A 27,140-nucleotide genomic window follows, 5' to 3' on the forward strand; every position below is an offset into this window, starting at 1 on the left:
TCTCAAAGAGGGAGAGAACATGCAACATCATGCTAGATTCGAAGAGATCATCAACCATCGGTGCCCTTCACATGGAAGTAATGCTGTGTTTTTCTTTGATGTGGTCCATAGCTTTACTCAGATAATTGTTTATTGATTTGGACAAGATAATGGGTTTGATTTGTTTAATAAAGGAGACTAGAGCTAGTTGATTAAGATAAGCATATTAACTCTATGTTGTCGTTGTATTTGTATGAGCACGAAATGCGCATCAGTTTTCTCCGCTTTGATTCGTTCATATTTTGTTTTTATTTGTTAAGGGAAGACCAAGTCTTCTTGAAGACTTAAAAACCTTGTTATGTTCACAACAGGACTCAACAACCATCAACATTTTGGTTTACTTTCGGAGGTTAGTTTTGTTTCAATGGCGTCCCCGTGAATTCAACGCCATATGTAGACACATAAACTTTTGAATAAGTTGGACTGGAATCTCGACCGTCAGTTTCACCATCAACTATGTAATCACTCAAATTATTTTTAGTTTTTGTGGAGGGAAATGATATTCCGAAAAATCTAATGCGGTGGAATTCAATATGTAAATCGCAAAAAAACAAAGCATAGGTCAACTACAGATGAACTCAACATATTTTGCCTTCGAAATTCAATAGAATTAATTGTGCCACTAGCTCAAATGCTTAGCGTATCACTGCCATGGAACTTGTGGATGGTTAGTGATGATGTCATTAAAAACGGCAGGCATGAATTGAACTTTCTAGCTAGGCTGTTTCTCGGGCTCGATTGAATTTAGGCTCTAGTCTGAGTGCTTACTGCAAAAACAAGTTTTTTGTGAAAATAATAAATATTTTGATATTTAAGTTAGTAAATATATATATATAAAAAAAAGTAGCTTCATTTTTTATATAAATAATAAAATTTCATAACAAACCACATGTTTATTCTATTTGTTCATTAACATTAAATCTATGTGTTGTATTGATTTTTTTTTCCTTCTTATTTGATAATGGAGTTACGGTGATTCCTAAGTTTTTTCTTTAATGATGGGACTTGAAGCATTGTCCAAAAAAAATCAACTAAATCAACTTAACAAATCACCAAACATTTCCAATAAGTTTATTCTGTTTGTTCATTAACATTAACAAAACACTAAAGAATATGGTTAAATTGATGTGGTAAGTGTTGTGACATGCACGATGTTGAATGACGGATCTACATACTTCATGAGAAATGAAAAAAATAATTTGAATTTAATCATAAAATTATGATTATGAAGGTTCAGGAGTCGTTACCTAGTGTTAGGTCACTAATTAGGAAACCTAATTGCGTGAGTCCAGGTAAATGACTAGTTGTGCAAGAAAAAAACACATCATCCCTAGTGCACTCTACCTAAGATAAACTACATTGTTATTTAATTGTTATTCTAAGTCGTATTTCTGTCTATTGGTCTTATCTAAGGTACAAGACAAATCTCTCTTCTTGAAAAAGACTCTACCTTATTGGGTTAAATCCTGACCATTCTAAGGCCCATATTTATTTATTTATTTGATATAACTAAGTCTTAGCGTTCCGAATAACAAACTAATTATAATGAGATTTTTTTTGTATTTTGCCCAAACCCTAATAGATAATCATAAATCGGATATGATATCCATTTTGCATTTCTAAAACATGATAAAAATGATTTTATCTCTCTTTAGAAAATATGCATGAAAAACTTTTAGGATTTGGCCGTATGCACGAAAACCAAACACATTTTTTTAAAAATGAAAGTTTATTTTTAAATTTTTGGATTTTTTTTGAAGTTTTGGAGAAAAATAAGTACTTTTAATATCTGGTTTGTATCTTATAGTGTAAGTCTACAGCCTGATATTATACAAAATTATTGAAAAAACATACGTGGGACCCACAAATATTTTTAAAATGCCTTTTGAAAAATATGATTTTTTTAATATTTTAATATTATTAAATTATTTAGCATAATTGGGTCGGCTAATGGCATAACAATCCTCTCTTCTTGTTTTTTTTTTTAATATTGGGCTGAACTTGGCCTAGCTATCTAGGCTGGGTTGAAACAGGTCCATCCCAGGGCCACGTGGTCGCTTGTCCAGCCCAATGACGATGCAAATTTTCTTCATTTTCATCCAGAACGAGCTCTCGTTCTACATGAAAATGGCTATAAATTTAATAGCTAAAGAGGAAGGAGAAGGTTTCTAGCATGGGGGGTGGCTAGCTGGTAATGCTAAGAACTTTAACTTATGGCTGGTGGCGGCGTTGACGATGGAGGTAATTCATGGGCAGGTAATTCGGTGTGTGTGGAGAATTGAGTTATGCTATTTGTGGAGATTGTGGTGCTTGGTATGCTTGGTCATTGTCAGGAAAAAACCATTAGCATAGAAATATGGTGTCTGCTCTATATAGAAAAATATGGTGCCTAGAATTTAGGTGTTACACGGTACTTGTAGCTGAAAAATACATGGAAGTGATTCTAGTGTCAAAAACAGCATAGAAAGATGTGGTAACTGCATTGAAAACTGAAAAAAATGTATAGAGGAGTGTGTTATGCAAGGATATCTTTGATTGGTAAACATTTTATTTCTTTTTCATAAGAAAAGTGATGGGATTGATAAAATAATCTAGATCAAAGTAAAGATGAAGTTCTTGGTAAATGGTAAAGAAATTGATATGGTTATATATAATTAACAAATTAATTCATAATGGATGTGAACAATAGTGGGTGAACAATGAGGTTAAAAATATATGATTTTAGAAAAACCATTATGCTACTATTTGATGAAGAGGTTATGGGTCTCTGATTTTCCTTTGGTAGCACAGAGTATTGGTTATGATTTGGACAATGTTAGCTATAATCCTATAACTAGAGTTTGTGTTCTTCTTGCAATATCTTTTAATGTTCCATTGAATGATCGAGTTCAATTACTTATATATGGTGTGAAGGTAGAGGTTATGGTTTTTGAGATTAGGCCATCCTTTAATTCGAAATTTTCATCCATTAAGGATTTCATGGATACCTCGTCTGAATCAAAGTCCAAGGAAAAAGATGATGATATGTCAATTTTTAGTGATGACAAGATGTCCAATGATGATTTAATTCTTCAGAAGAATTCTGAAATGGATGACATTGGGATCATTATTAAAAAATGTATACATAGGTTGGCATTGATTGATAACTTGAAATCCAAGTCTGTTATGAATATACACATTTATCCAACGTTCTTGTTTCATGAAATCATGGGTTTTGAAAATAAAAAAGTTTATACTCAAGGATCCAATTTTATAGATGACTAATGTTATCTTAGATAAGATTGCTATTATGAATCAAGTTGGTTCGTCATTGGGTCACGATAAAAATCTAGGCCAAGATGTTATGGTTCTTATAAATGTTGATGATATAACCCATGAATCAATAAATTCAACAATCATGTTATTGAATATGATAGATTTAAGCTTGTAACATGGTTATAAACAACACATGATTTGTATATGCATGAAGAAAAATGTTAAAAATCATATAAAAAAGGCATTATTATGGCAATAGATTCTAGACAGGTTATAATTATGTTGACTCGTGTATGCAAGTAAAGAATTCAAGGATTCAAAAATCTTTACCCTATTAGAAAACTCTTCAAAATAATTAAGAAGATAAGGTCAAGACTATCATGCCAGTAGGATAGGACTTGGGTATTGATTGTGGGATTCATGTTGTAGAGATTATTGATAAGTTTTAAAAATAGATTGATGGTGAGAAAAAGGTTTAAGAAGGGAATCGGTGGAGAAACAACAACTTATATACTCTTTCAATATTCAATTTCTTAGAATTTCTGTAATAAAATAGCAAATTAGAGGGGGTCTGTTACGGTGTATATATTCTACATTCCTTAGACAAAGAGTGTGGCAAAGATTATTCTATGGAATAGTCTAATTTTTTTGACAAGCTAGGAACAAATTCATCTTTGAGGAAATCAACTTGGATTGTAAATATGTTCTTTGCCTATTCTTTGACAAAGTAGTAGCTTGGATCCATTCTTTCAACAATAAGTTCAGTTACAGTTGGATACATATGTTAAAGAATAAAGAGTGTGTTTTTGCTTAGAGAAATAAAGGCCTATAATATAACTTTCCAAAACCTTTTTACTTGATTTTATTTTCTGTTGTAAAGTTTTTTTCACTTGTTATGCTAGGTTTGAAAGGATTTTAAACCGTCGAAGATCTCGTAGGTTGTGTGGGTGAAATATATTCAGCACTTGAAATCCAAATGTTTCGTGCTACAATCACACTCCAGTATGGAGAATCAGAATCGATGTGTTCACGATTTTGTTACCACGCAAATCAGCAACTCCGTTCTGTTCGTTTCACATGCAAAACGGATGTTAAGATTCTTTTTTAATTACATCCATTTTTTTATTTGTTGTTTTTTATAAATATATTTAACTAACAATAACTTTCTCTTGCAGATTATAGTTCTTGAACGCGAGTGAAGCCCGATGAAGTTTTTTATGGAAACGCACATGAGGAGTGATGATCGCCAAAAAAAAGTGCAACAACTTGTGGATAATCGAGCTCAACACTTTATGGTATATTGTTTTTCAAGCATTTTTTCTTAAGTTATTATTTTTTTGAATTTGCTAACTTTTTTTCCAGGATAAATACAACACTTGGTTGAAGGAGAAATATGGGGAGGATCCTTCGAATCATCCGGATCGAGATCAGGATTTATGGTTGAAAGCAAGATCGTATGGTGAACCTGATAAAAATCATGTGCCACGGTCTCTCTAACACTACGGTCGAAGACTTGCAGACGGCTCGTAGTGTTTCAACCGTTGGATGCTTGTAATCGGTTTCGAGCACTCAAACTTTAGAGTTCGAGGCAATTTTATACCAACGAGTTCAAGCTCGGACGACCCATTTCAGTGCTGAGATGACCAAACTTCACCGATTGATAATGGAGATGAGATCATAAATGGGTGGTATATGTGCTCTTCTTTATTAGCCCCACAGTTCCGGTGAAGACCTGCCTCCTCTTATAGCACCTCTATTCTAGATTAATTGTATTTAAACTTATACATGTTTAAATTTGTAATAAATATTTGATTTTTATATTAATTGAATTTATTTTAATTATTTCTACTTCTATTTAATATATATTTTTCAAAAATATATATATTTTAAATTATTATCTATGGGGTTATTTTGTTGGTATATTTTAAAGAGTTGAAAAAACATTATTGCAAATACCACTGTCATTGTTTAATCACCAACGAAATTACTGGCAGTCTATTTGTCGATTATATTTTATATTCACTGGGAAGAATACCGATGGACAAAAAAAAATCACCGATGAAATTACATACATTTTTTTTTCCAGTAATATACTATATTCACTAATGGAAATATAAATGGAATGAAGCAAATAATTTTTCTTTTGGTGTGTTTTTGCTATCAGTAAATCCATCGGTAAAATCATTATCGTTGGACTCACCAATAAACCACAAACCATCGATGATTTTTCGGCGAAGTATTTATGCCCGTGACCTCGTCGGTAAAATTCATGCTGATGGTCTAAAAATATAAATACCAACAGAAAATTCCGTCGATAAATCTAAACATTGGGGTAATGACTGTTAACTAAATAAGAAAACTATGGTTTGTATTGTATTCTGTCCATAAAACATATTCAAATTCGATATTTAGTTTCTTTTGTTTGCTAGCTTCATTTGATAAAAAAGATAATGGTTTGGTGAATAATGAATATGATTTTTAATAATTAAGGTCATTTTCTTTGTTGGCTTGTGGTTTGGTGTACGAGAGACATGGTTTGTTAGTTTATAAATCATCTGATGAAGGGTTGTAGAAAGTTATGTGAAGGGAGGAGACGGTGACCCGGTTGTCTCGGCGAGAGGACCCCTCTTTGATCTCTCTCTTGGATTCTCCTTCATCCCATCAGTACCAAACTCTTTTTCTAGTGTTTTTAATTTCATCTCTTACGTACACTAATTGAAAGAAAACACGATCGATCATCAAACAGTTAAATCAGGTCATCAATTCTGCAATCTTCACATCTTTCATCGTTATATGATTACTCAACACCGATCAATTCTTTTGTGATAATTTGTATTACTTTACTCCTAGTAATATTTAAGAGAAACCATTAAAAATTTCTTAGGATGCTCAGTTTACAGAAATATCCACATTCCGCCTTCAAGGTTGGCGCTACATTTAGAAAAGAGAAAAGGACGATCATGCTGAAAAGGAGAAAGGTTGCTCTACAAATATATATATGCAAAGGCTATAGGAAGAGTGACCTTCGTTTTAGTTTTGTCTAAACACGATAGAGACATTTATTGACAAGTCGTGAAAGGCAAATGGCAGAATAGGAAATGGGATTGCATTGAATGTAGTGTCAATCCGACATAGCGCATCAGATGGGGCTCATGGGATTCAGGGCGTGGAGGTGAGTGATTGTTATCGTTTTGATTGTGATGGCAGCCAGTACAGAAACTGAACTGTAATCTATATATTATTTCTACAGAAGTGGAGACAACTCGTAGTTCTCTTCAATTTACTGCTCTCGATTGTTTAAACAGCAAGCGGTAGCTTCCTCTCCTCCATTCGTGATCCACCAATTTCTTACTAATGATTCAAAAATATCTCAACCAGTCTCCCTTGATAGGGTGTGCATTTCATGCCGCTCGTGCATGCTATATAGACTGTATATGGTACTGTTCTTGTCGTTGTTAATAGCCTAGCTGCCATTTCTCTGTCTCAGCTCTCACATCGCCAGTCAGGTTTTTTTTTTGTCAGCGCCACCCACGCTCTTTTCTCTCTCACACTCATGCCCACACGCCCTGGTTTGTGATTCAACAACATCCAGCACCATTGACGATGCAGTCAAAACATACTTGTCTGTCCTCGGCAAACTTCTGCTTCCCACTCATGCCTCTATTTAATTGAAACCTACTAGCTGGTGCCTATGATCTGTAGCATCATACATATGTCATTGCGCCTTGTGTACCCGAATTTTTTTTAACACTCAAAGAAGACGGTCTTCAAAAAAGAAAACCGTTGCTTTCAGGTTAATTACTTATTAGAATACGTTTGGGAACGCGCCGTGTTTTTAAAAAATTAAAAAAAAATTTATTAAAATTTAATATATAATATAAAACTTCTTAAAATTTCACTTAATAAATTTTGAGATTTAAATCGTGTTTTTATATACTATTATAATCTTGTCAATTATAAGTTGAAATTCTATCATATATATTCTCCTTCTATTAATTAGCAGTAATATACGAAAATACTATGCTTCTGAATGCTGTGCCACACCATCCACAACAATTTTTTTATAACCTAAAGTAAGATATTAGCAAGGAGATCGAGAAAAACAAAGCATGTATCAATAAACAAAGTGGTTGTTGATAGATTCACAAATTAGTTGTTTGGACCATATAACAACTCCTAAGTTATAAGTTATGATTTAAACCCATTTTGTTGTATGCTGTTTAAATCATCAAATTAAAAACCATACATTAAAGGTCATATAAAAAAAATTCAACCGTTAGTTTTTTTTAGATATTTTGATCAATTAACATGTAAATGTTGATTTCTTTGATGACTTTTGATCAATTTTGAATAATCTTTGAAAAGTTTTATGCACACGGGAGCAAAAAATAATTAAACTTATTACAAGTCAAAACCCTTAAACACCAAGAGCACTATAGCTGTGAGGAGACTCTCAAAATACTTAATTTTATTCATTTATATTTCACTTATCAAAAGGCTATAATTACAACCCTTTATATATAAAAAAAAAATAAAAAACCCTAATAATATTGAATAGAAAAAATAAGCTACAAAAACTATTCATTTCAATTAGAAAAAAAAAAACTAGAAAAATATAATAATATAGAAAAGTAAAAATAGAAAAAAGACAAAATTAACTAAGAAAATATCATTTTCCCAGAAAAAAAAATTCTTGTATATATCAGTTTTTCTGTGTTGAAAAGAATTTGCCCTTAAGATTTTAATTAGAAACTATTCTCCACCATAAATAATATTATTTTGTTTTTGGGTCACCTATCATCTATCATGGGTCGACCTTAACATCTTTGTGCAAGCATCAATCAATATTAGATTCCTTTCTTAAATGATTTTAATAAGATATTTTTATATTTATCTAGTGCATTTAGTAAAATATTTTTGTAAGATTTAAACTTAGAAAATCGATGGAGAAAATAAACCTGCTTGACCACCACCTAGATGTATGTAAGCATCAGTCAAAGAGGCCTAACAACATGGATTCTTTTGAGAATTAACTCTTACATAAAACATTGAGCAGCGATATACTTACAAGCAAAAGGTATTAATGAAGACTCCTTCATGCTATCTTGAATAACTTCTTTTTTTACACTACATTTTTTTTCCGTGAAGTGGGATATACGTGGATCGATCTTTCAGACCACCACCATGCTGCTTGGAACTAAATATATTAGGTCACGTTGGTTCTTCAATTGACAGAAGCCACTATATATATTTATGATAACTACAGATGCATCAAATACGTGCATTAATCATTTATGGGAGATATAAAGCCTATATATATATATATATAATGAAGGACTTGTATATTTTTTTTTGAAATTCTCATAAGAATTAAGAACTTCAACCCTTATTACACTAAGCATGTTAGAATGGACTCAAATTATTTAATTGATTTGTGCAATAGATACTGGTATTATTAATTTATAAATCATTATTGTAACATATTCCTAAATGATTTGATCCACATGTATTATATAGATGCGTGTAATATCGATTTGTCAAATGGGACTAATCAAGTTATCATGGAGGCACAGAAATTAATGCACATACACAAGACAGAAACATGGGACTTCCCTTGACTTGTGTTAGAAGGGACTTAATTACCTTCCCTTGCAACCCGGGGAGCAAAACTGAACTTGAACGAACATCAAGCTACCAAGATCAGAAATGATATCATTTGTTCACTAATTAAAATAAAAAAAATTTTATTTTAAATTAATTTTTTAATGTTTTCATATCATTTTGACGTGCTAATATTAAAAATATATTATTTTAATATATTTCCGTTAAAAAAATACTTTAAAAAATAAATAATTTGGATGCTCAAATTTAAATTAATTTAAATTAATTCCCAAGATAGAGCTGATTTATAATTAATTAATTAATTTGGACGCTCAAATTTAAATTAATTTGAACAAATGAATTTGTCCGAAATTAACCTTAATAATCAAGATTGGAGAAAATTCAAGTCATTAATTTGCACTCCTAATTTTCATTATGCGATGCGATGCGATGCGATTCGAATATATTTTTACATGTTTTTTTTTCCCCAAAGATGCCGTGCGTATGCGAGAGTGGCACCAAGTTGAGTATCATGATAAGGAGGAGGAGAGAGCGGGAAGGAGCTGGAGCTGATTAGCATCCCATGATCGGCAATCGGTGGACCCCAAACAACTGCGTACACATCAACATCAATGCATTCACATTCCTAGAAATCAAGAGCCCCGCTTAAGACACGCCCTGTAGGTCCAACCCTATTTCCCATGTCCCACGCGCCACCATTGACCACCCCTTGGAATCCCCCCAATCCCTTCACAAAATTACTAGAACTGCCTGTTGAAACTATTAATTGTAACGTTCTCCTGGGAAACCTGATTACACCAGCGTTATGTATTGAGCTCTCATCAGTTTTAGTTTAATGTGTTATGTTGTTTGTCATTTTCTAATCTTAATAACGCTTAACTCTTTTTTATTCTGGTTAAAAAGCTTTCACCTTTTTGCATTTCCTTGCAAGAAATTCATGAATTTCTTTTCCATCTCGTGAACAAGCTTCAAGGATTTAAAGGATATGTTAAGAACAGGCTTGTTGCCAGAAATTGCAACAGAGAAGAGGAGAAAAAATAGTAAAAAGAAGGGCTTCTAGTTCAAGTACAAACTGGAGGGACGACAAAATGATCTTTGGATAGCAGGCTTTCTAAGACATTTTGAGGTGGGGAAAGGAGAAAACGTGGGGGTGTAATTGGGACGCGATAGTGTGTGAGAGACAAAAGAGTGAGGGAGAAGTAGGACCCACACACCGCCCATGCGCACGCTCTTACCAAAACTAAACCCTTCTGTCATGGACCCGATGGGATTAGCCCTTCACCTAACCCTAACCCACAGCACACATTATCTATCTGTACCCAAAACCCAGAACACAAGAGGAACCACCACCCCTCTCTTATCAGCTAGCTTTAGCCTTTTTCTGCTGTTCATTTTCTCCCAAACCTTTAACCAACAGCTCTCTTTATCTTCGTGGGATAGGAGCTAGCTAGACACTTGAGATTATAACCTAGATAAGAGATTAAAACAAAAGAAATCACCTTGTAGAGAGGGAAAGAAAAGGATATATGGGCTTGATTCAGTTAATTTATTTCTGCTGAAATTTTGGTGGCTGATGCTTGAAAGACCATCCTTTTCCATCTTTTGGTGAAGGTTAGTGTTGGATTTGATCCATTTACAGATCATCCAAAGAAAAAGAAGTCAAAAAAGGAAGGAAAGGGACAAATCAAGAACCACCTAAGAATCTCCTTGCTGCTATCTTTCTATTTTTTTGGGCTCGTTTCTTGTATGTTTCAGCCAATTTAATTAGGTTGATTTCAAGCTACCAAAAAGAAATGGATCCAGTTGCGGCTCATGGGCGTCCTCTTCCTCCACCTTTCCACACAAGAGATTTTCATCTACATCAATTTCAACACCAGCAACAACAGAATTCTGAAGATGAACAAAGCGGTAACGGTAACTTAAACCGTGGTCAAAAGCGAGAGCACGCTGAAATCGCCACTAATAACAACAACACAGCAGAAGGCAAAGAATTAGTTCCTTCAAGTGCTGGTGGAGAAGGAGAAATTACAAGAAGACCAAGAGGTAGGCCTGCTGGGTCTAAAAACAAGCCTAAACCACCAATCATAATCACAAGAGATAGCCCAAATGCCCTTCGATCCCATGTCATGGAAATCGCTACCGGATGCGATATCATGGAGAGTGTATCAACTTTTGCAAGGAGGAGGCAAAGAGGAGTTTGCATTTTGAGTGCAACCGGAACAGTAACAAATGTAACTCTTAAGCAACCAGCTTCGCCCGGTGCGGTGGTTACTTTACATGGAAGATTCGAGATTTTATCGCTTTCAGGTTCGTTCTTGCCACCTCCAGCTCCACCAGCTGCTTCAGGATTGACGATTTATTTAGCTGGTGGCCAAGGCCAAGTTGTTGGGGGGAGTGTGGTTGGCCCACTTCTAGCATCTGGACCGGTGGTGATCATGGCTGCTTCTTTTGGTAATGCAGCTTATGAGAGGCTGCCTTTGGAAGAGGATGAGTCGCAAACACCGGTGCCTGGAACTGGACCTTTAGGGTCACCAGGAGTTAGTAGCATTGGGCAACAGAATCAGCAACAACACCAACTAATGCAAGATCCAAACACATCTCTCTTTCAAGGGTTGCCTCAGAATCTACTAAATTCAGTGCAACTCCCATCTGAGGCCTACTGGGGCACAGGCGGCCGCCCTCCTTATTAGTAATAAAACAAGAAAACTTGTGGTTTTTCTTTTCTTTCTTTTACTCTTTGTTTCTTTAATTAACTTCTTAACCATCCATCTTCATTCTCCTCTTCTTGCTTTAAGAATTAGGTATCTTTCTACGATGTTGTTCATCAGGGTTTTCAGCTACCTATGATTGAAGAAGGATGTACAAATTTATGGAATTTTTTTTTGTGGGTTTGGTGTTTATCAGATCAGTAGCTCCTTTGATTTAGCTTGAAGATGAAGCAGCGTCGTCAAGTTATGGCATTGCAATTATCTCTATTTCTTTCCTTTTTCTTCAGCTGCAGTTCTGATAACTTGCCTGATAATTAATCTTTGAAATATTCTTTGCTGAAGAAGGAAACAAAAAAAACAAATATTGTCCAATTCTTTCTTTCTTTTTCTTTTGTTTATGTATGTGTGCTCACTATGAATTTGAGAGGTTCTATGTTACATGATCCGAACACACTCATCTATTAATTTTCTTAGAAAATATAATTACAGTGGAGTTCTGGATCTCCTTAGACTGCGGTGATTTAATTTTATATTTTTTATATCTGATTTTTTTTTTATCTTAATTTGTATACGCACATAAAATCAAATACAATAACATAGACTTTTTAATTTTTATATCTTATTTTTAAGTTTTTTTGTTCTTACTTTTTACATCTGGTTTTTTTTTTTTTTTTATGTATTCGTTTGTTTTTTGCTTTTTTATTTCTGACTGGTTAGGGTTTTTACTGAACATTTGGAAGCACTGGCAGAGAGATGAACATTGGGTACTGGGTTGCACGTGCATTTCTCTGTAAAAGCTCCTTTTCGAGGCAACATTGATGCACATAAAACTTCCATGTCAAGGCAGGAAAAACAGACCTCGATCAAGCGTTAAAACTTTCTCCACCTCTCCACCTCTCTCTCTCTCTCTCTCTGTCTCTAAAACTGTCACTGCAAGGGTAGGGACGAGTCGATAAGCAAGGTAAGCATTATGAAGACATGTATAAGAAAATAGATAAATAAAATTCTGAGTTCTTGAGTGAATATACCCGTAATTCAAACCCTATATATATATATATATATTGGTAAATTGAAACCCTAATTTTGCTCATAAATTCTTTGCACTGAAAAAACCAACATTGAATTTATATATATATATATATATTGAATATTTTTAAGTGCAAAGAATGTTTTTCATTAATTTTGAAGAGTTTCATCCGTTTTATATTATAGACAGACATGGTTTTTTTCTTCTTCTTCTTAAACTTCATAGTTTATATTTTAAAAGAAATATTGATAATTAAAAATTGATTAATTGATATACCACTATATCTATACCTTTATCTATACCCATATCCATATATATTCTTTTCTTGCTATGCTATTTTATTTCCTTCTTGGATTGGCTAGCTAGTGTTTTAATTATGTGTTTGGACTTAGGAGCATTTCCTCAATCTTCTTGTCACTAAATATATTTAAGTACATAGTTTTTACATGGTTTAAACTGAGAAAATATATAATATGGCACCTAGATTTTGTACCGCTTGGAGGAGATTGTTGTTGTTGTTGTTGTTGTTAGCTAAGTGGACCGTGTTTGTTGTACTTTGCCCCAAATGCCATTATGGTTCTTCATGATTAACACATATTGATTCTTTGAACTACACTTCAATGATTAAATCTATCTGTATGTATAAAAATATTGAGATTCCACTCGTATTATGTTTGCCTTTTGTTTTCTTTTCTGGTACCTATCTCTTGAAAGAACTTCAAATTTGATGACTGACTTTATACCATCAACACACACCCGGCCCACGTCCCAGTGGTGCTTGCATTACATACCACACTTTTGAACCTTAAACCTGGTTTTCCTTCATTTCTTTCGAATATATATGGACCCTTTCTGATCAGATATGTTTTTATGCAGTTTTTTCCTCCTTAGAATATGATTGTAGTCGAGCACTGCTCGGGTACTCGCCCCCCTGTTGTCTAGAAACTCCTGCTCTTTTACTAGGTCTTGCAATATATGGACCCTTTCTGAGTTAGGATTTTAAAACTATAAATGTCACGTTGTGCATATTGCTCCGCTTCTGTTTATCAACATCTTTCATTTTGTTTTTTTATTCCTCCGATTTCAGATTCCTCACAGAAATAAAGACCCTTTTACCTATCTCATGCTCGTATTTTGTGTTTCTGTAATTCCACCCATTTCTGAGTTGTTCAATAGCTAGTAATTAATATTTAATGTGAGTAACAAGCTTGCGAGAGTGATAGTACTTGAGTAACTACTTTGTAATTCTGTAATTCCACCCTTTCTGTAGATTATGGAGCAACTTTTGCAGTAATAAACCATGCATGAAACTATTTAAGAGAACTAGTTACGTTTCAGTTACATCACAAAAACCCACCTCGATGATCAATAAAGCTACAAAGACACGCTATATTAGTTAACCAAACAACTTTAATCCATATAAATCTGAACCGCGTAATAATTTTCAGATCAGTAGTTGGCTGCTCATACATAGCTCGTCAAAGGAATATGAGTTTTAAGAAAGCAAGTGCGAAAGTGTTTTTCTTTTGATAGATGCCAAGTTTTAAGGTTACTTTCAATAAGTTTCGCAATTAAAAGCTTTAGATATATGTCAATGAAGAAGCGAAGTTGATGCGTCTTTCATTAATCTCACAGGCCTGGGGCAATAAATTAATAGCACAGGAGTTGATATATGTCAATGGAAGAATAATAGCCATGTCCAATCACCTTAAAAAGAGGTGTAACTATATAAATATCCCGTGAGCAAAGGAGTGTCCTAATGTCCTGTGAAGATCAGGAATATATATGTTCTTTTAGCTTCAGTACAGTATGTTCTTTTGATTTAAATTAACCTTAAATTCCTTTGTCTTACAAGTGCAACAAGCTCTTAGAGTGAGTTCTTCAACGGATAAGTAAATATAATGATAGTTTATTGAAGTCTTTGTTGGAAAATTAATTTGGTCAAGAACATGGTTAATAGGATAAAATTAAAAGTGAGGTTCACTCACTTTTAGGTTTAGATTTTGATAGAATTTAATCTTTAATATAAATTTTTTAATATAGAACATTAACATATTTTAAATAAATTATGGATGAATGAAAAAATTAATCTTAAAGAATTCTTGGTTGATATATTTTGATGAAACTCAAAACCCCTAATAAAATTATATTCCAAATATAAAAGAAACAAAGCTTTCTTGATATTTATAAAGTTAAAATTGAACTAAAAAAACACCCAAGCTTTTAGAGAGAAGAGGTTCTAAGCAAAATAGGTTTTGGGTTTAAACCCCCTCGCTCACAGGCTCGAGCTTGGGCTTTGGATCGGTCCTAGGTTTGAGTTTAGTTTGTTATAAAAATAATATTTTGAACTACAAAAGATTATTTTTTGCAACTAAAATTTGAGTTTGGGCCTGATTCATTGAGAATTATTTCTTTCAACACATTGGTTTGTCCATTCCATGAAAAGAAAAATTTGATCAGTTTTTTCAAAACTCTTTCAATAGTACCCGAACAATTTTTCCAAGTCAGAATTTACTTGATTTAAATCCAAAAACATTTAGTTTTAATTCTAGTTTATTGTGAGTAGTCAAAGTTGTTAGTAGAAGAAGTCCATCAACTTTTGAAGCTTAAAATTCTCTATAAAAACAGGTTGAAAAGGATTGTTTGGGGTTGCTAAATTCTGCATTGTTTCGATAGAATTTGACAGTATTCCTCCTCATTTAATTTCCCAACATTCCTCTTCTGGTTTTAAAGTTTCATTTTCTCTCAAAATTCCTTTTAATCTAGAATTTAGATTCGGTCCTTGTAGATGGATAATTGAGTACTATTTTCTTGATTTGTTAGATCTTATTTAGAAGTGCACCTAAACAAGATGGTGGTGTTGGAATCCTGAAATACTTATGTTGTACCAAGTGAGGAGCAATAAAGCATTAAGAATAAATAATTGATCCCTGACAATAACAAAAATTAATCAATTTTAAAGTGTTTCAACAAATAAATACTATTTTGATTTTAATTTGTTTAATTTTATACATTAGTACTAATGCATGTTAAGATTTAGATTCTATTATTTATGCAATATTATATATATTTGTTTAGTAAATATGTCAGTCTTTTTGTTATTGTAAGTAACCATAATGTAATACTTATCAACTAAATATATTTTTCGCACTTGTCTAATTTTAATTGTGAATTTTTAAACTAAATATCTCTATCTGCTTCTTCTTTTTTTTTCTTTTACCTTGAAAGATGTCCTTACAAGTATCTGAGATAAGTATTTAATTTCGACATTTTTTTCTTTTCTAGTTTTAACTATAAGGGTATTCTTTGACTTTTTGTGTATTGAGATTTTTTTATCTCGATCTTAAAATAAGTCATTCACGTTTTAAAAAAAAATAGATCAATTAATAAGATAATTTTTTCCACGGCTCCTCTGAGGTGTCAAATCCTAGGCGGTGATTTGGGAATTAACCCACTTATTATCCTAATTCCTATTCAATTAATTAAGCCTTTCTAGAGGATTAATTATCCTATAATAATACCGGAGAGATAGACCTGTGTTTTTTTTTTTTTTTTCGTTTTTGTGAAGTAAATGAGACCTTATAAAGAATATACACAGAAAGAATGTTGCTAGCAATAGCATTTCAGGGAATCACATATATATATATATATATATATATATATATATATATATATGCCATGAAAGCCTAATAACAATGAAGCATTTGATAGAACCAAATTATCGATTTGGGTTAAGAGGGAACCACCACTTTGAAGGTTTGTGAATTGAGATTGGTGATTGTTAGTGTTGGGAGTTTGCTTCAAGGTGGTGCCTGGTGGGCTGGTGGCTACCAGCACGGACTACTGACCCAGGCAAGAGTGGGTCAGAGTGATCATCAGCCTGGATCCGGTAAATTTTGTGATTTAGGCTCTCGGTCGGCCGTATGAGAAAAGGAGATGCTTTTTTACTGGTCAGTGGGAAGGAAAGTGAAACATTGAGGGGCTTACGCGGCTTTAATATGACCAAGTAGGGTTACCCTGCAAATTCGTAGTTGAGACTCGAGGGATTTCCATTTTTCAAAATTATATGGAGAACTTTTCCTTGAGAAAAACTCGGAAGAAAAGGGATGTTTTGTGTTTATTTCATTGGTAAAATTCATTAACCTTGACCTCACGTAAGGTTCTAGATTGATTTCCATTTCCCTCTCCTGTAGACTCTAGCACGGACTACAAAGCAGTGTCTGGAGACAAGGATCTGTAGTCTCACCATAAAAAAGCTGACCAACTAATATTTTCATTGCTGGTAAATAAAGTGAATTTACACACGGTGAAGTGCGGCAGGCGTCCTTCTCCTACGGGACTTCAACTCTAGTTACAAAACTTTTTTCTTTTCTTTTCACGATGGCTACGAGTCTATTCTCATGTCAGAACTACCATTTCCCGTCTTTTCCCTCAATCCAGCTACAAATATTAATACACTAGCACAAGACCGATTGTAATCCCCCAGTCTCGCCTCTTTACACAAAAAATGCGAGAGTATTCCAACTGACCAAGTAATTATTCAGTGCAAAGAATGATGCGTGATTCTTCACCAGTCTATACAGCAACCAGAGAACTGGCTTGGCCCCCAGATATGGATAACAAAAAATTAACATGTGGTCAACACTCTATCCGTAACCGCCGCATTTCAGACCTGAAGGTGGAACTTGAATTCAAAGTCCGATGAGCAAGAGCTCTTATGTCCTCTCGAGAACAATAACGTGAGATACGAACTAGCTCCCAAAGTGCACCTCCACTGATCATTTCTTTTGCATTTACTTCTGAAATACAAGTTTGACCTTTCAAGGAACATGTCAATGGGAATTTTCTCGATCAAAATGAGGAAGTGGCACTTACCTTGCTGAGCCAAGTGACATAGAGCAAGCTCAATGTGGCGTCTGATTGGTGCAGCTTCATTATTAGCATTTTGTACAATCCATGGAAGTGCGCCGTCTTCTATAAGAAGAGATCTGCCACTTTTTAATCCTGTGGTAGGCCAACATAATGTTAACATTAAGAATATAGATTCATTCACGTCTTCCCATACAAATATGTTCATGACACAGTCCATGAACTATCAGATATATTCGTAGCCAGTATGCTATTGGACATATGACACATTATCAGACATATACTTGATCGAGGAATCTGGCCAGAATGTGAGAGCTGAGATCATTTAATAGAATTGCTTAACAAATTTGAAGGTGCAATAATTACCTTCTCAACCCTAACACTTGCCCAAGTGCCCCCACAACAAAAGAAATAAACCCACATGAACAAAACCCAAGAAAAGCAGTAAGCAGATACTTCAACCTAAAATCAAACATATATTTTCCGAAGCAACAAATGAAAATAAAAACTTTCCCTAAACACACATTATAAGTTTCCATTTTCTGATTTGACAAACCACCACAGAGATTGACTGTAATATCAATTGCCATTAAGGTCCAGATATAGCCTGTTTGCAGGCCTCAGATACAGAAGTTCATGGTCAAGATCATATGAGACTGAAAACTAACCTTGAGTAGATGCCCGGGACTCGCATTTTGCAAAGTTTGCAATCCCACGAGCTACTTGGGAAAGAACATCAGGATGTCCACACCTCACCATTCCTAGCAGAGCTCTTATCCCACCTTCAGACCTCAGCTTCATTTGTAGCTTATCTGTGAGACAAAAAGAATGTAGTATGTCAATACCGCACAATAATTTGATATGACATCCAGTTTAAAACATTGAAAGCATACAATTTTCATTTGAGACTTAAATCCATAGCGGAGGCAAATTAACAGCTGCAGCAAATGCATTTCTCTCAATGGCATCTTTTTAATACAGCATATTCACTGAAGCAAAGCTAAAGAATATGTATATGGCCTTCGGAAATTATTAAATTGACATTTCTTTGATGAATGTGCTGCAATTTTTATTAAGTTGGATTGACAAAGGCGAGACTCAAACCTGAGACCTCACCCCTCTTGCTCGTGCAAGAGTACCACTACGCTATATGCTCATTGGCATGTTATTAAATTAACTATTCATCAAGAATCAATAATGACATTCTTGTAGAAATACTCCTTAACTGAAATGTGTTCTAGATTTTCATTCTAGCAAGATTCTTGATGACATGCTGTTAGAAATACTCCTTTACTGAAATGAGTTCTAGATTTTCATTCTTGCACTCCTGTCTTGATGAAGGTCTAGTAACCTTTCCATGGCTTCTATTTTACAGCAAACTGAACCTTCTTATAATGTTAATAATGGCCAAAAATATATGAAGAGGAAAGAAACACTAGCATGATGCAGCAGAACAAGCAGTATACCATTTCCACATAGATTTGCAATAGCTCCAGAAACCATGCGTAGAGTTTGAGGATCCTCAGCATCAGCTGCTGTCATAGATAACAAACTAATCCCCCCTTGAACCATGATTAGTTCTTGATTGGCTTCTGAAAGAAAGGCAACAATACACAAAACCTATATATTTAGGAGCTGATTGGTGTTGGAACCATTAAGCATTAATTGTGAAGATGACAAGAGAGAAGTATGGGTGACAATTACCATTCATTGCAAGATTGGCAATTGCACCTGCTGCTACTCTGCGAATAGTTTCATCCTCAAAGCTTCTAAGGACCATCAGCAAGGAAGTAAGACCACCAGATTCAACAATCCTTTCTTGATTTGCTTCTGCATGATATACAAGGTGAAACACAAATCAGTTGCATGAAATAAAAAGAAGAATAACAAAGTACTATAGTTTGAACCTCGGATCTACCACAACCCAGCTCATCCATTCCAGCTATAAATGAGTACTGACCTTCAGCTGCTAGATTAGCCACCACTTTTACAGCATGTATTCGTACATTCGCATCTTCTGACTCAAGCAGTGACAAAATCTTTTGCAATCCAACTGTCAAATACATTGATCATTAAACTAAAAGAAACGCATGGACCAAACATGGTTCATGATTTTGTGCAAGAATTTTATTACCGTGTTCAAAAAGTGAGGCAGTCGGAGCCTTCTGTCCATTCATAGTCTCTTTAAATTGTGAATTCCTAGCTTGCGACATGAGAGAATCTACACCACTGAAACCATTTGTGGATCCACTTCTTTCAAGATACCTTTTTGCCTACAAACATCGAGGGTGTAACCAGGTTAAAGTTATAGATAATATATGATTTTGTCTGTGATTAAGGCTGGGGATGGGCAACTGGACAAGGGCGTTGCTTCTTGTAACAATTAAAGTTAACTTAACCTGTGAATTAAAAGCATAGTTAAAAATTAAAAAGTTCCCTTTAAATTATGGTAAGGTGGTAAAAAGGTTGAAAATTTACATTCATAATTTTTCACCCCTTTACTCATGTTTGGTATATTTTTTAGAGGGAAAGATTTAAAGGAGGTTGACGTTCAACCCTCGAAAGGGGGTCAAATGTAAACCTTGGAGAGGTGGGAATAGATGGATTTTTCAAGGGGGGAACTTTGAATTTTGTGTTTTGCCCTCTCTTTATTTAATTTTCACCATTTTTTCCCTCATTTTGATCCCATCTCAAATTTCGGACAGCAAATATTTATTATTTTAATATTTCTCATGATAATATTTAATTTAACATTTGGTTTAATTCAAGCGCGACCCACTATCACACATAATTTTTCATCTTTTACCAAACATCCTTAACATTTCACCTTTTAACATTTTTTTACACCCTTAACACTTAACCATTAATCTTACTTCTTAACATTTTCCCTCCAAATTTTAACCTAATACCAAACACAACCTAAGAGCAAATGATCATGGTTTGAGTGATTGATGGTGGAGGGAAAAAGAAAACTGCCCAATATTTCTAAATTGAATACCTGATCAGCTTCAAAAGTCAACTGCAACAACTGACTTTGTAGGATCACAACTTCTTCTTCCAGTTTCCTTTTCTTATAAGCCTCATCCTCCAATATCTTGTGAAGCCTTATGATCTCTGTATCTCCACCAGCCTAGTGCATAAATAATCCACAACTTTATTCTTCTTTTTTTTTTGGTTGGATGTGGATTGATGGTGGAGGGTTTGGGAAAAGTGCAGAGAAGAAAGGCAATACAAAGCTTAATCCTTACCCCTGGCTGCATAAATTGCTCATATTGTCCCTTAAGTTTGTTGATCTCATCTTCAGCCGCCTTTCTTAACTGAATTTCATTTTGAAGCAACTTTCTGAGATCAGAAACTTCCTCAGAAACAGGGCCCAGCTCCTGAGAAATAGGATGGAAAAGGGAGAAAAGGCAGGGTTCATATTGAAAAAATTTGGAAAATCAATTTTTAGAGAAAAGATAAAATGCACTGGCGAGGGTCAAGATATAACAGCAAAACATTCATTGTAACACGGTGCCATGAGTAAGTACATCGTAGTGCCAAGAGATTCTGTACTGAACTATAAGTGCATCATCATAATTAGCAGGGATATGCCTGTCCTATAATCAAATATTATTTTTATCAAAGGAAAAATTTATACAGCAGCTGGATATAATATAAAGTTTGAGAGAGGATTGAATCCTAACTGGAATTCATAGATTTCAATCTGACAACAGTCATAAGACTCCATTCTCAACAGCAACAAGTGCCACGGAAAGATTACCTCTCCATTGCAATTATCATTGATGAAGTCATCACGGCCATGCCTTTGCTGATTTGCTAACAATTTTTCCTCTAGCTCCTTGACAGATTCCATGTATTCCATCTGACACTTTAGCCTCTCCTTCTACAAAAAGCAACAGGAAACTTAAAGGTGTTGAAAAAAAATATTATAGTAATTGAAACAATAAGACTCCAATTTCATGTTAAAAGGTAGCAAGGAATGAAAGGAGTAGACTGCCACGAGTAAATTCCTTCCTAAGGCATTTTTAGTCCCTCAACTTTCATTTCTCTTGTTCTTTCCAAGATCTAAACAAAAACTAAACCCTGAATGAGAGTATAAGATAAACTGCATTGACAAAAAAATGAGTGCCATCCATGACCATTACAGCCTGGGCTCTTTCCACGTTTTGTACAAAAAGAACAAACAGAGAAGTAAATGAACACAGTGCTATTGTTTGCAAGTAACATGCAAGGCTCTTCTTTACAGGAAATAATCAATAGCTGAACTGACCTCTAAGGCTTCTGCAAAGTTCCTTTCCACCTCAGCAATACGATTTTGTGCTTCTTGATTTATTCTTTCAACTTCATTGTCAAAGGCTTTCTGCTGCCTTTCATTTTCTGCAATGAGCTTGTCTACTTGTATTTCAAGCTTTCTAGATAAACTTTTGTAATCAAACTCTTCCTTTATTTTCAGCATGTTCTCCACCTTCATTGCCTAAAGACAGATGAAGTATTTACAATCAGTTGATTATTTATGCTACATCAATATGTAACATATACTTTAATGGTGCCATCATAAATACACTATGCATATTAATAAAACTCTCATTAAGTAACAGGGATGCCAAATAAAAGCAGTATGAAGTCATGATGTAAAAAGGTAGAAATACACATTTCACAATAGCATTTGTAATTTGTACATTATAACAGAGGAGAGAAAAAATTGTTTGATGGAATGTACTGCAAAAATTCAAGGCATGACACATGAATCAACAGTGCTCACCCTTTGTCCAAACAATATAGTGCTCGAAGTCTCGCCCCTGTGGCATGGTGAAGGGCCAATGGTCACAATTAAAGAAGTTCTTGCAGTTCCTGCAGTGAGATGACATGTGACCAAAATATGAACTGGCGTTTTTTTGCAGAGAAATCTAGAATAAGAAGCCAGTTCATTTATGAAAATAAACCTTCATTGAATGGTAAATTAGTAAATGAATTATTCCTCTCAAGAAACAACAAGGGTAAGGTAATGGTTCAAATGATCACTAATTTGGATCTCACCAATAACATCTAATTAACTGATCCAGTCAGATCGTATCAAAACCTGAGAAAAAATTAACTTACATGAATAAGAATGGCAACTCACCTCCAAATGAATCTTTAAGCAACCTCGTAAGTTTTGAATCGCGAATTGGAACATGAGAACTATTCTCAGCCAGTGCATTTATGCACTTCCCTAGTGCACTCAGTGAGAGATTAATAGACTTAGCTTCCTCTAGCATATGTCCCTCGCTTCCTGTCAAATGAGGAAAGAGCATATGTTAAGAACCTACTAATTCATAAAAACATGGGGAAGAGGTTTAAGAAAGCCATGATCGTCAGAAACCACACTCCACCTCATATATATCCACACTTATATTCCAATGGATATAAAGAAAAAGTAACATCTTCTGATACGCACCTGACTTGTGAACACGTTCTGAACCAGCCAGATCTACCAAAACCAGCTTGCTTTTCCGAACAATAGGTTTTGAAGGTTTGACCAAATGAGATGAATTATCAATTTCACTTGAAAGAGCATCTTCTCGTCCTGTAAATGACCTCTTAACCTGAACCTGCACTAAAATATGCAACTATACATCAAACAGAAAACTGAATCAAGAGCGTCAAAAGTAAAGAAGAATTATTCACCATTAGAATAGCATGACTACGAGAAGATTCAGTATTCAACTTCGTATTCGCAGCAATTCTATGAGCTTCCCCTAATCTTAGCAGTTCCACAATACTCTGCTGGTCCCTGATTTCTGCAACAGTTGCCCCAGGTACTGAAACATCACCAGTTTTTGGATCTTCCACAATAGAAATATTATCGTTTGCCGGAACAAGAAGGTCCTGGACAGCCTCCATATAAAGCTATACGTGTTTGTAAAGAACAAGAATGTTAGGTAAGTTGTGAAGGCGCAAACTGTAACAGAACAAGATCAAAGTGAACATGGTGAAGTTCAGAAGTAATTTCATTCAATTTGTCACTAAATAAATGTAAGAAAAACAAATAAAAAGAGATCATGCAATGGTACAACCATCTTTCACCTAACTTGAGCCCAACCTGCAAATATGATACTGAGACAGAATCAGTCTCTGGAGAGATTTTTGCTAAAATATCCTCCATTGCACGAACCATGATCCCACGAGAAGAGGTATCATCCTCTCCCAGGTGTCCAAGAGTAAAAGTTTTCCCAGTACCGGTCTGACCATAAGCCATCACTGTCCCATTGTAACCATCTAAAACACTCTAAAAAATGAAAACTCACATCAGTAAAACTTTTAAATAAGACCCTACAGATAACATATGAACATCCAGCGTGGCATTATAACCCATACAAACAAAACGGAAGTTGACAGCAACGTTCAAGGATTTTAGGATACGCCACGCCCAAAACATTATGTTTAGTGACAACAAAGCGCCAGCATCGTTGCTCAATTCAGCAATGTACACAATAAATAAACCAAAAGTAACCAACCTCAACAACAGGCTTAGCAACAGCTTCATAAACACGCTTCTGAGACGCGAATTCAGTAAGCACGTCATCGAACTCATATGTATCCGCATCCCAATTGTTTTTTCGAAGCTTCAACCTCTTAAGCTGAGATTGAACAAAAAAAAAAGCCCCCAGAATCATTAATAACACCACAATCAAGCTCAAAAACAATACTCTAATAATGGCACATTTAGACCACCTCAGGCTGCAATTCAACATAATCGGCAAAATCCGCATCTGCTGCCAACTCCTCCGCATTTCGCGGCCGCAATCTCACCGCCACTCTAACTCTTCCCGGCACTGTCAAAACCATTAAAACATTTTGAAATCCACAGCACAGAATGATACTCCTTCACAACTCAAACAAAGATCCATTGCCGGAAACCTAAAACCACTATAAATGTTTTCTACTAGTGATCAACATAGTTCGCGATGAGTCAAAATGTAGTAAGAGAAAAGAAAGGAACTCACCTCCGTCGTCGGAGGCGGAGAAAGTGGAAGGGTAGCTGCGGCGGAAAGATGGGGGAGGAGCGTGAGAGAGGTGGACTCTGGATTTGAAAGAGGAAGATTTGAGATTAGAAGCAGTGAGGGGTTTAAGTGGCCTTTGAGCGCTGCTGCTGCCATTTCGAAAAGCACTGTTACTTGACGATGATGATGATGCCATGTGATAATTACTTATCCTTTTCAGATTCTCCCGTTACTTTTCCGTTGATTGGTTGCTGTTGTGGTTGGCGAGGCGGAGTTGAGTGGAGGAGAAAAGGGCCAGAAAGGGAAGGATTGATGTCCGGTTGTGGAGGTGTAATTTGGGGGGTTCGGGTGGATTCCAAGTTGATGGAGAATGGGGTCCACTTTTATTTGAAAGAGTTGCATAGCAAGATACAAGATGGGTCATTCAAGGCAGGTTCATGGGTCCCACATCCCGGTCGGTTCCTTGAATTTTTACGATTTAAAAGTCTTTGAAATTTACATTTTCCTTTTCTTTTTTAAAAAACTTTAATTTGAAGTTTAAATTTTGCTTTCCGAGGAAGGTTGAGAAATCATGTCTTTTATTTATATTTGTATTGTTTTTTAAAATATTTTTTATTTAAAAATATATTAAAATAATAATTTTTTATTTTTAAAAAAATATTTTTAATATTAACACATTAAAATGATCTAAAAATATCAAAACAATATTAATTTAAAACAAAATAAAAAATAAAAAAATTTAAATTTTTTTAAAAGCATTTTTAAAATACAAAAATAAATAGAATATAATCATGTTTGAGTGATGAAAAATTGATTTCGTGGTTTCCATCCTATTTATTAGGGAATGTTCAGTAACATGCTTCTAATAAATTTTAAATTTTAAATTTTAAATTAATTTTTTTATTGTTTTAATATACTAATATTAAAAATAAATTTAAAAAAATAAAAAAAATTATTTTAATATGAAAATACATTTTAAAACTCAATTTCTAACGGGATTAAGGATCCTTTTGAGAATCACTTAGAAATATAAAAAAACAATGAAAATAGACTTGCACTTTACTATAAGATATTGATTTTATGAAATTAAATTTTTATTATTAGGCTAACGATTTTTTTTTTTCTTTTGCCATCCATTACTGGAAAATACAAATTTTAAAGGGCCATGTCGACTTGTATCTCTAAAAAAAAGCATCCAAAATATAAAATTCTTAAGAAACGAATTGGGTGTGCAGTCACCATCTAATTGCAAAACATACCTAATTTTCAAGAGCAGAACGTCGGGAGCCTATGGGTAATTTATATATATCTTGCGTAGAAACACTAGAAAACAAAAAACATGGCTAAAAAAAATGTTAATCCGAATAATATTATGGTAAATAATGAAAGTCACAGAATGCCCATAAGCAGGTTCATGGATCGTGCACTCAGCCCCGTCGAATATTTTTACGATTTTGTGTGAGAAAACTTTACTTTTTTTATTTTTACTTTAATTTGAAGTTTTCCCTTTTAGGGAGAGGAGAAATCTATGTGTTGAATGGAAGAAATCTATGAGCATGGATGGTTAAGGAATGTCATCCAGCATTTAAATCTCAAATATATCCGGAATTTACCATAAATTCAATAGTTTTTATATGAAAATAATTTGCAAATGACATTTAAAGGATAAATGTTGTCTTGGTGGTGGGATGTACGGTGTTTCAAATATAATTTGAATATAAAATCATAACTTTTGAATTATAATATGGTTCATTGCGCTAGACAAGGATATATTCAAAAACGAAATCCTCGTAGAGAAATCTTGGTGTCTGATTTTACACTTAATTATAAATACACATTCTATGAAAATATAATATGTTAAGGTATGTTTTTTTTTCTTTTGTATAATTATCCACCGCTTCACTAAACAATAAGAATTCTAAAGAGTTTAAATTTGGCTCCTTCTTGTTGGAATAACCAAATTCAAAAACAAGATAAAATGAGAAACTAAGCATATAAAAATTTACATGATTCATCATTCACTTGGACTTTGTTCACGGACAAGTATAAAAAAAATTTATTAAGAATTATAGGGATCACAATCACTCTTTAAATAAAATAGTACGAGTAAACACCTCACACATTATTTTTATAGATACCTCACAGAATGTATCACTCACTTTTTTTGTGGGATTTCTCTTTTCTTCCACTACAAGATTTAACAGTTTTACCGACGGAATTTTTTTGTCGGTGTAAGACACATATTCCGTCGGTAATTAATTTACCGACAGAATCACCGACGGAAATGCTCCGTCGGTAAATCTTTCGTCGGTAATTTTTTTTCCGTCGGTAAATCCGTTGGTAATAAAAAAATAAATTTATCCGCTTCATTTCGTCGGTATATCCATCGGTAATAATTTTTTTTATTACCAACGGATTTACCGACGAAATTACCGATGGAATTTCCGTCGGTAATTCCGTCGGTAATTATTTAAAAACATTTAAAAAAAATCATTTTATAAAATTATAAAATAATTAAATTAGCATAAATTAACACTGTATAATATATACTCAAAATGCTTGGAAAAAAGAATAAGAAAATCAACTCAAACAAATTTGCAACAAATAAATAAAACGAAAAAATAAATTCAACTA

The 27,140-nt window shown here is 34.1% G+C and overlaps 2 protein-coding genes across 3 annotated transcripts; one reads left to right on the forward strand and one right to left on the reverse strand.

Moving 5' to 3' along the window:
- The first annotated feature begins 10,168 nt into the window (after positions 1 to 10,168).
- LOC7494011 (AT-hook motif nuclear-localized protein 22) lies at positions 10,169 to 11,848 on the forward strand. The gene has a single exon (XM_002301264.4). The coding sequence runs from the start codon at positions 10,710 to 10,712 to the stop codon at positions 11,604 to 11,606; it is 897 nt and encodes a 298-aa protein (XP_002301300.1). The 5' UTR covers positions 10,169 to 10,709; the 3' UTR covers positions 11,607 to 11,848.
- Positions 11,849 to 16,899: 5,051 nt separating this feature from the next.
- Positions 16,900 to 24,870, reverse strand: LOC7494012 (kinesin-like protein KIN-UB). Of its 2 annotated transcripts, none has more exons than XM_024594118.2 (19): positions 24,510 to 24,870; positions 24,238 to 24,338; positions 24,021 to 24,143; positions 23,606 to 23,791; positions 23,191 to 23,412; positions 22,961 to 23,108; positions 22,646 to 22,795; positions 22,286 to 22,374; positions 21,794 to 21,997; positions 21,284 to 21,406; positions 20,769 to 20,900; positions 20,519 to 20,650; positions 19,655 to 19,793; positions 19,481 to 19,573; positions 19,225 to 19,350; positions 18,987 to 19,112; positions 18,189 to 18,332; positions 17,527 to 17,655; positions 16,900 to 17,450 (listed from the first exon to the last, which is right to left on the reverse strand). In XM_024594118.2, exons 1-19 carry the CDS (start codon positions 24,700 to 24,702, stop codon positions 17,290 to 17,292), a joined length of 2,721 nt encoding a protein of 906 aa, XP_024449886.2. In that variant the 5' UTR covers positions 24,703 to 24,870; the 3' UTR covers positions 16,900 to 17,289. The 2 variants fall into 2 exon arrangements, with proteins under 2 accessions (XP_024449886.2, XP_024449885.2); XM_024594117.2 differs by having other exon boundaries at positions 22,961 to 23,114.
- Between the last annotated feature and the right edge of the window lie 2,270 nt (positions 24,871 to 27,140).

The sequence above is a fragment of the Populus trichocarpa genome, chromosome 2, assembly GCF_000002775.5.
Source record: "Populus trichocarpa isolate Nisqually-1 chromosome 2, P.trichocarpa_v4.1, whole genome shotgun sequence".
NCBI lineage: Eukaryota > Viridiplantae > Streptophyta > Magnoliopsida > Malpighiales > Salicaceae > Populus > Populus trichocarpa.

Bases quoted from the DNA above. Each gene is read 5' to 3' on its own strand.
- LOC7494012 (XM_024594117.2), bottom strand. From the start codon at position 24,702: ATGGCATCATCATCATCGTCAAGTAACAGTGCTTTTCGAAATGGCAGC. The intron at 19,794-20,518 runs GTATTCAATTTA...CGATGTTTGTAG, and splicing joins TGACTTTTGAAGCTGATCAG to GCAAAAAGGTATCTTGAAAG. The intron at 19,574-19,654 runs GTAATAAAATTC...TGTATTTGACAG, and splicing joins TGCCTCACTTTTTGAACACG to TTGGATTGCAAAAGATTTTG.
- LOC7494011 (XM_002301264.4), top strand. From the start codon at position 10,710: ATGGATCCAGTTGCGGCTCATGGGCGTCCTCTTCCTCCACCTTTCCAC.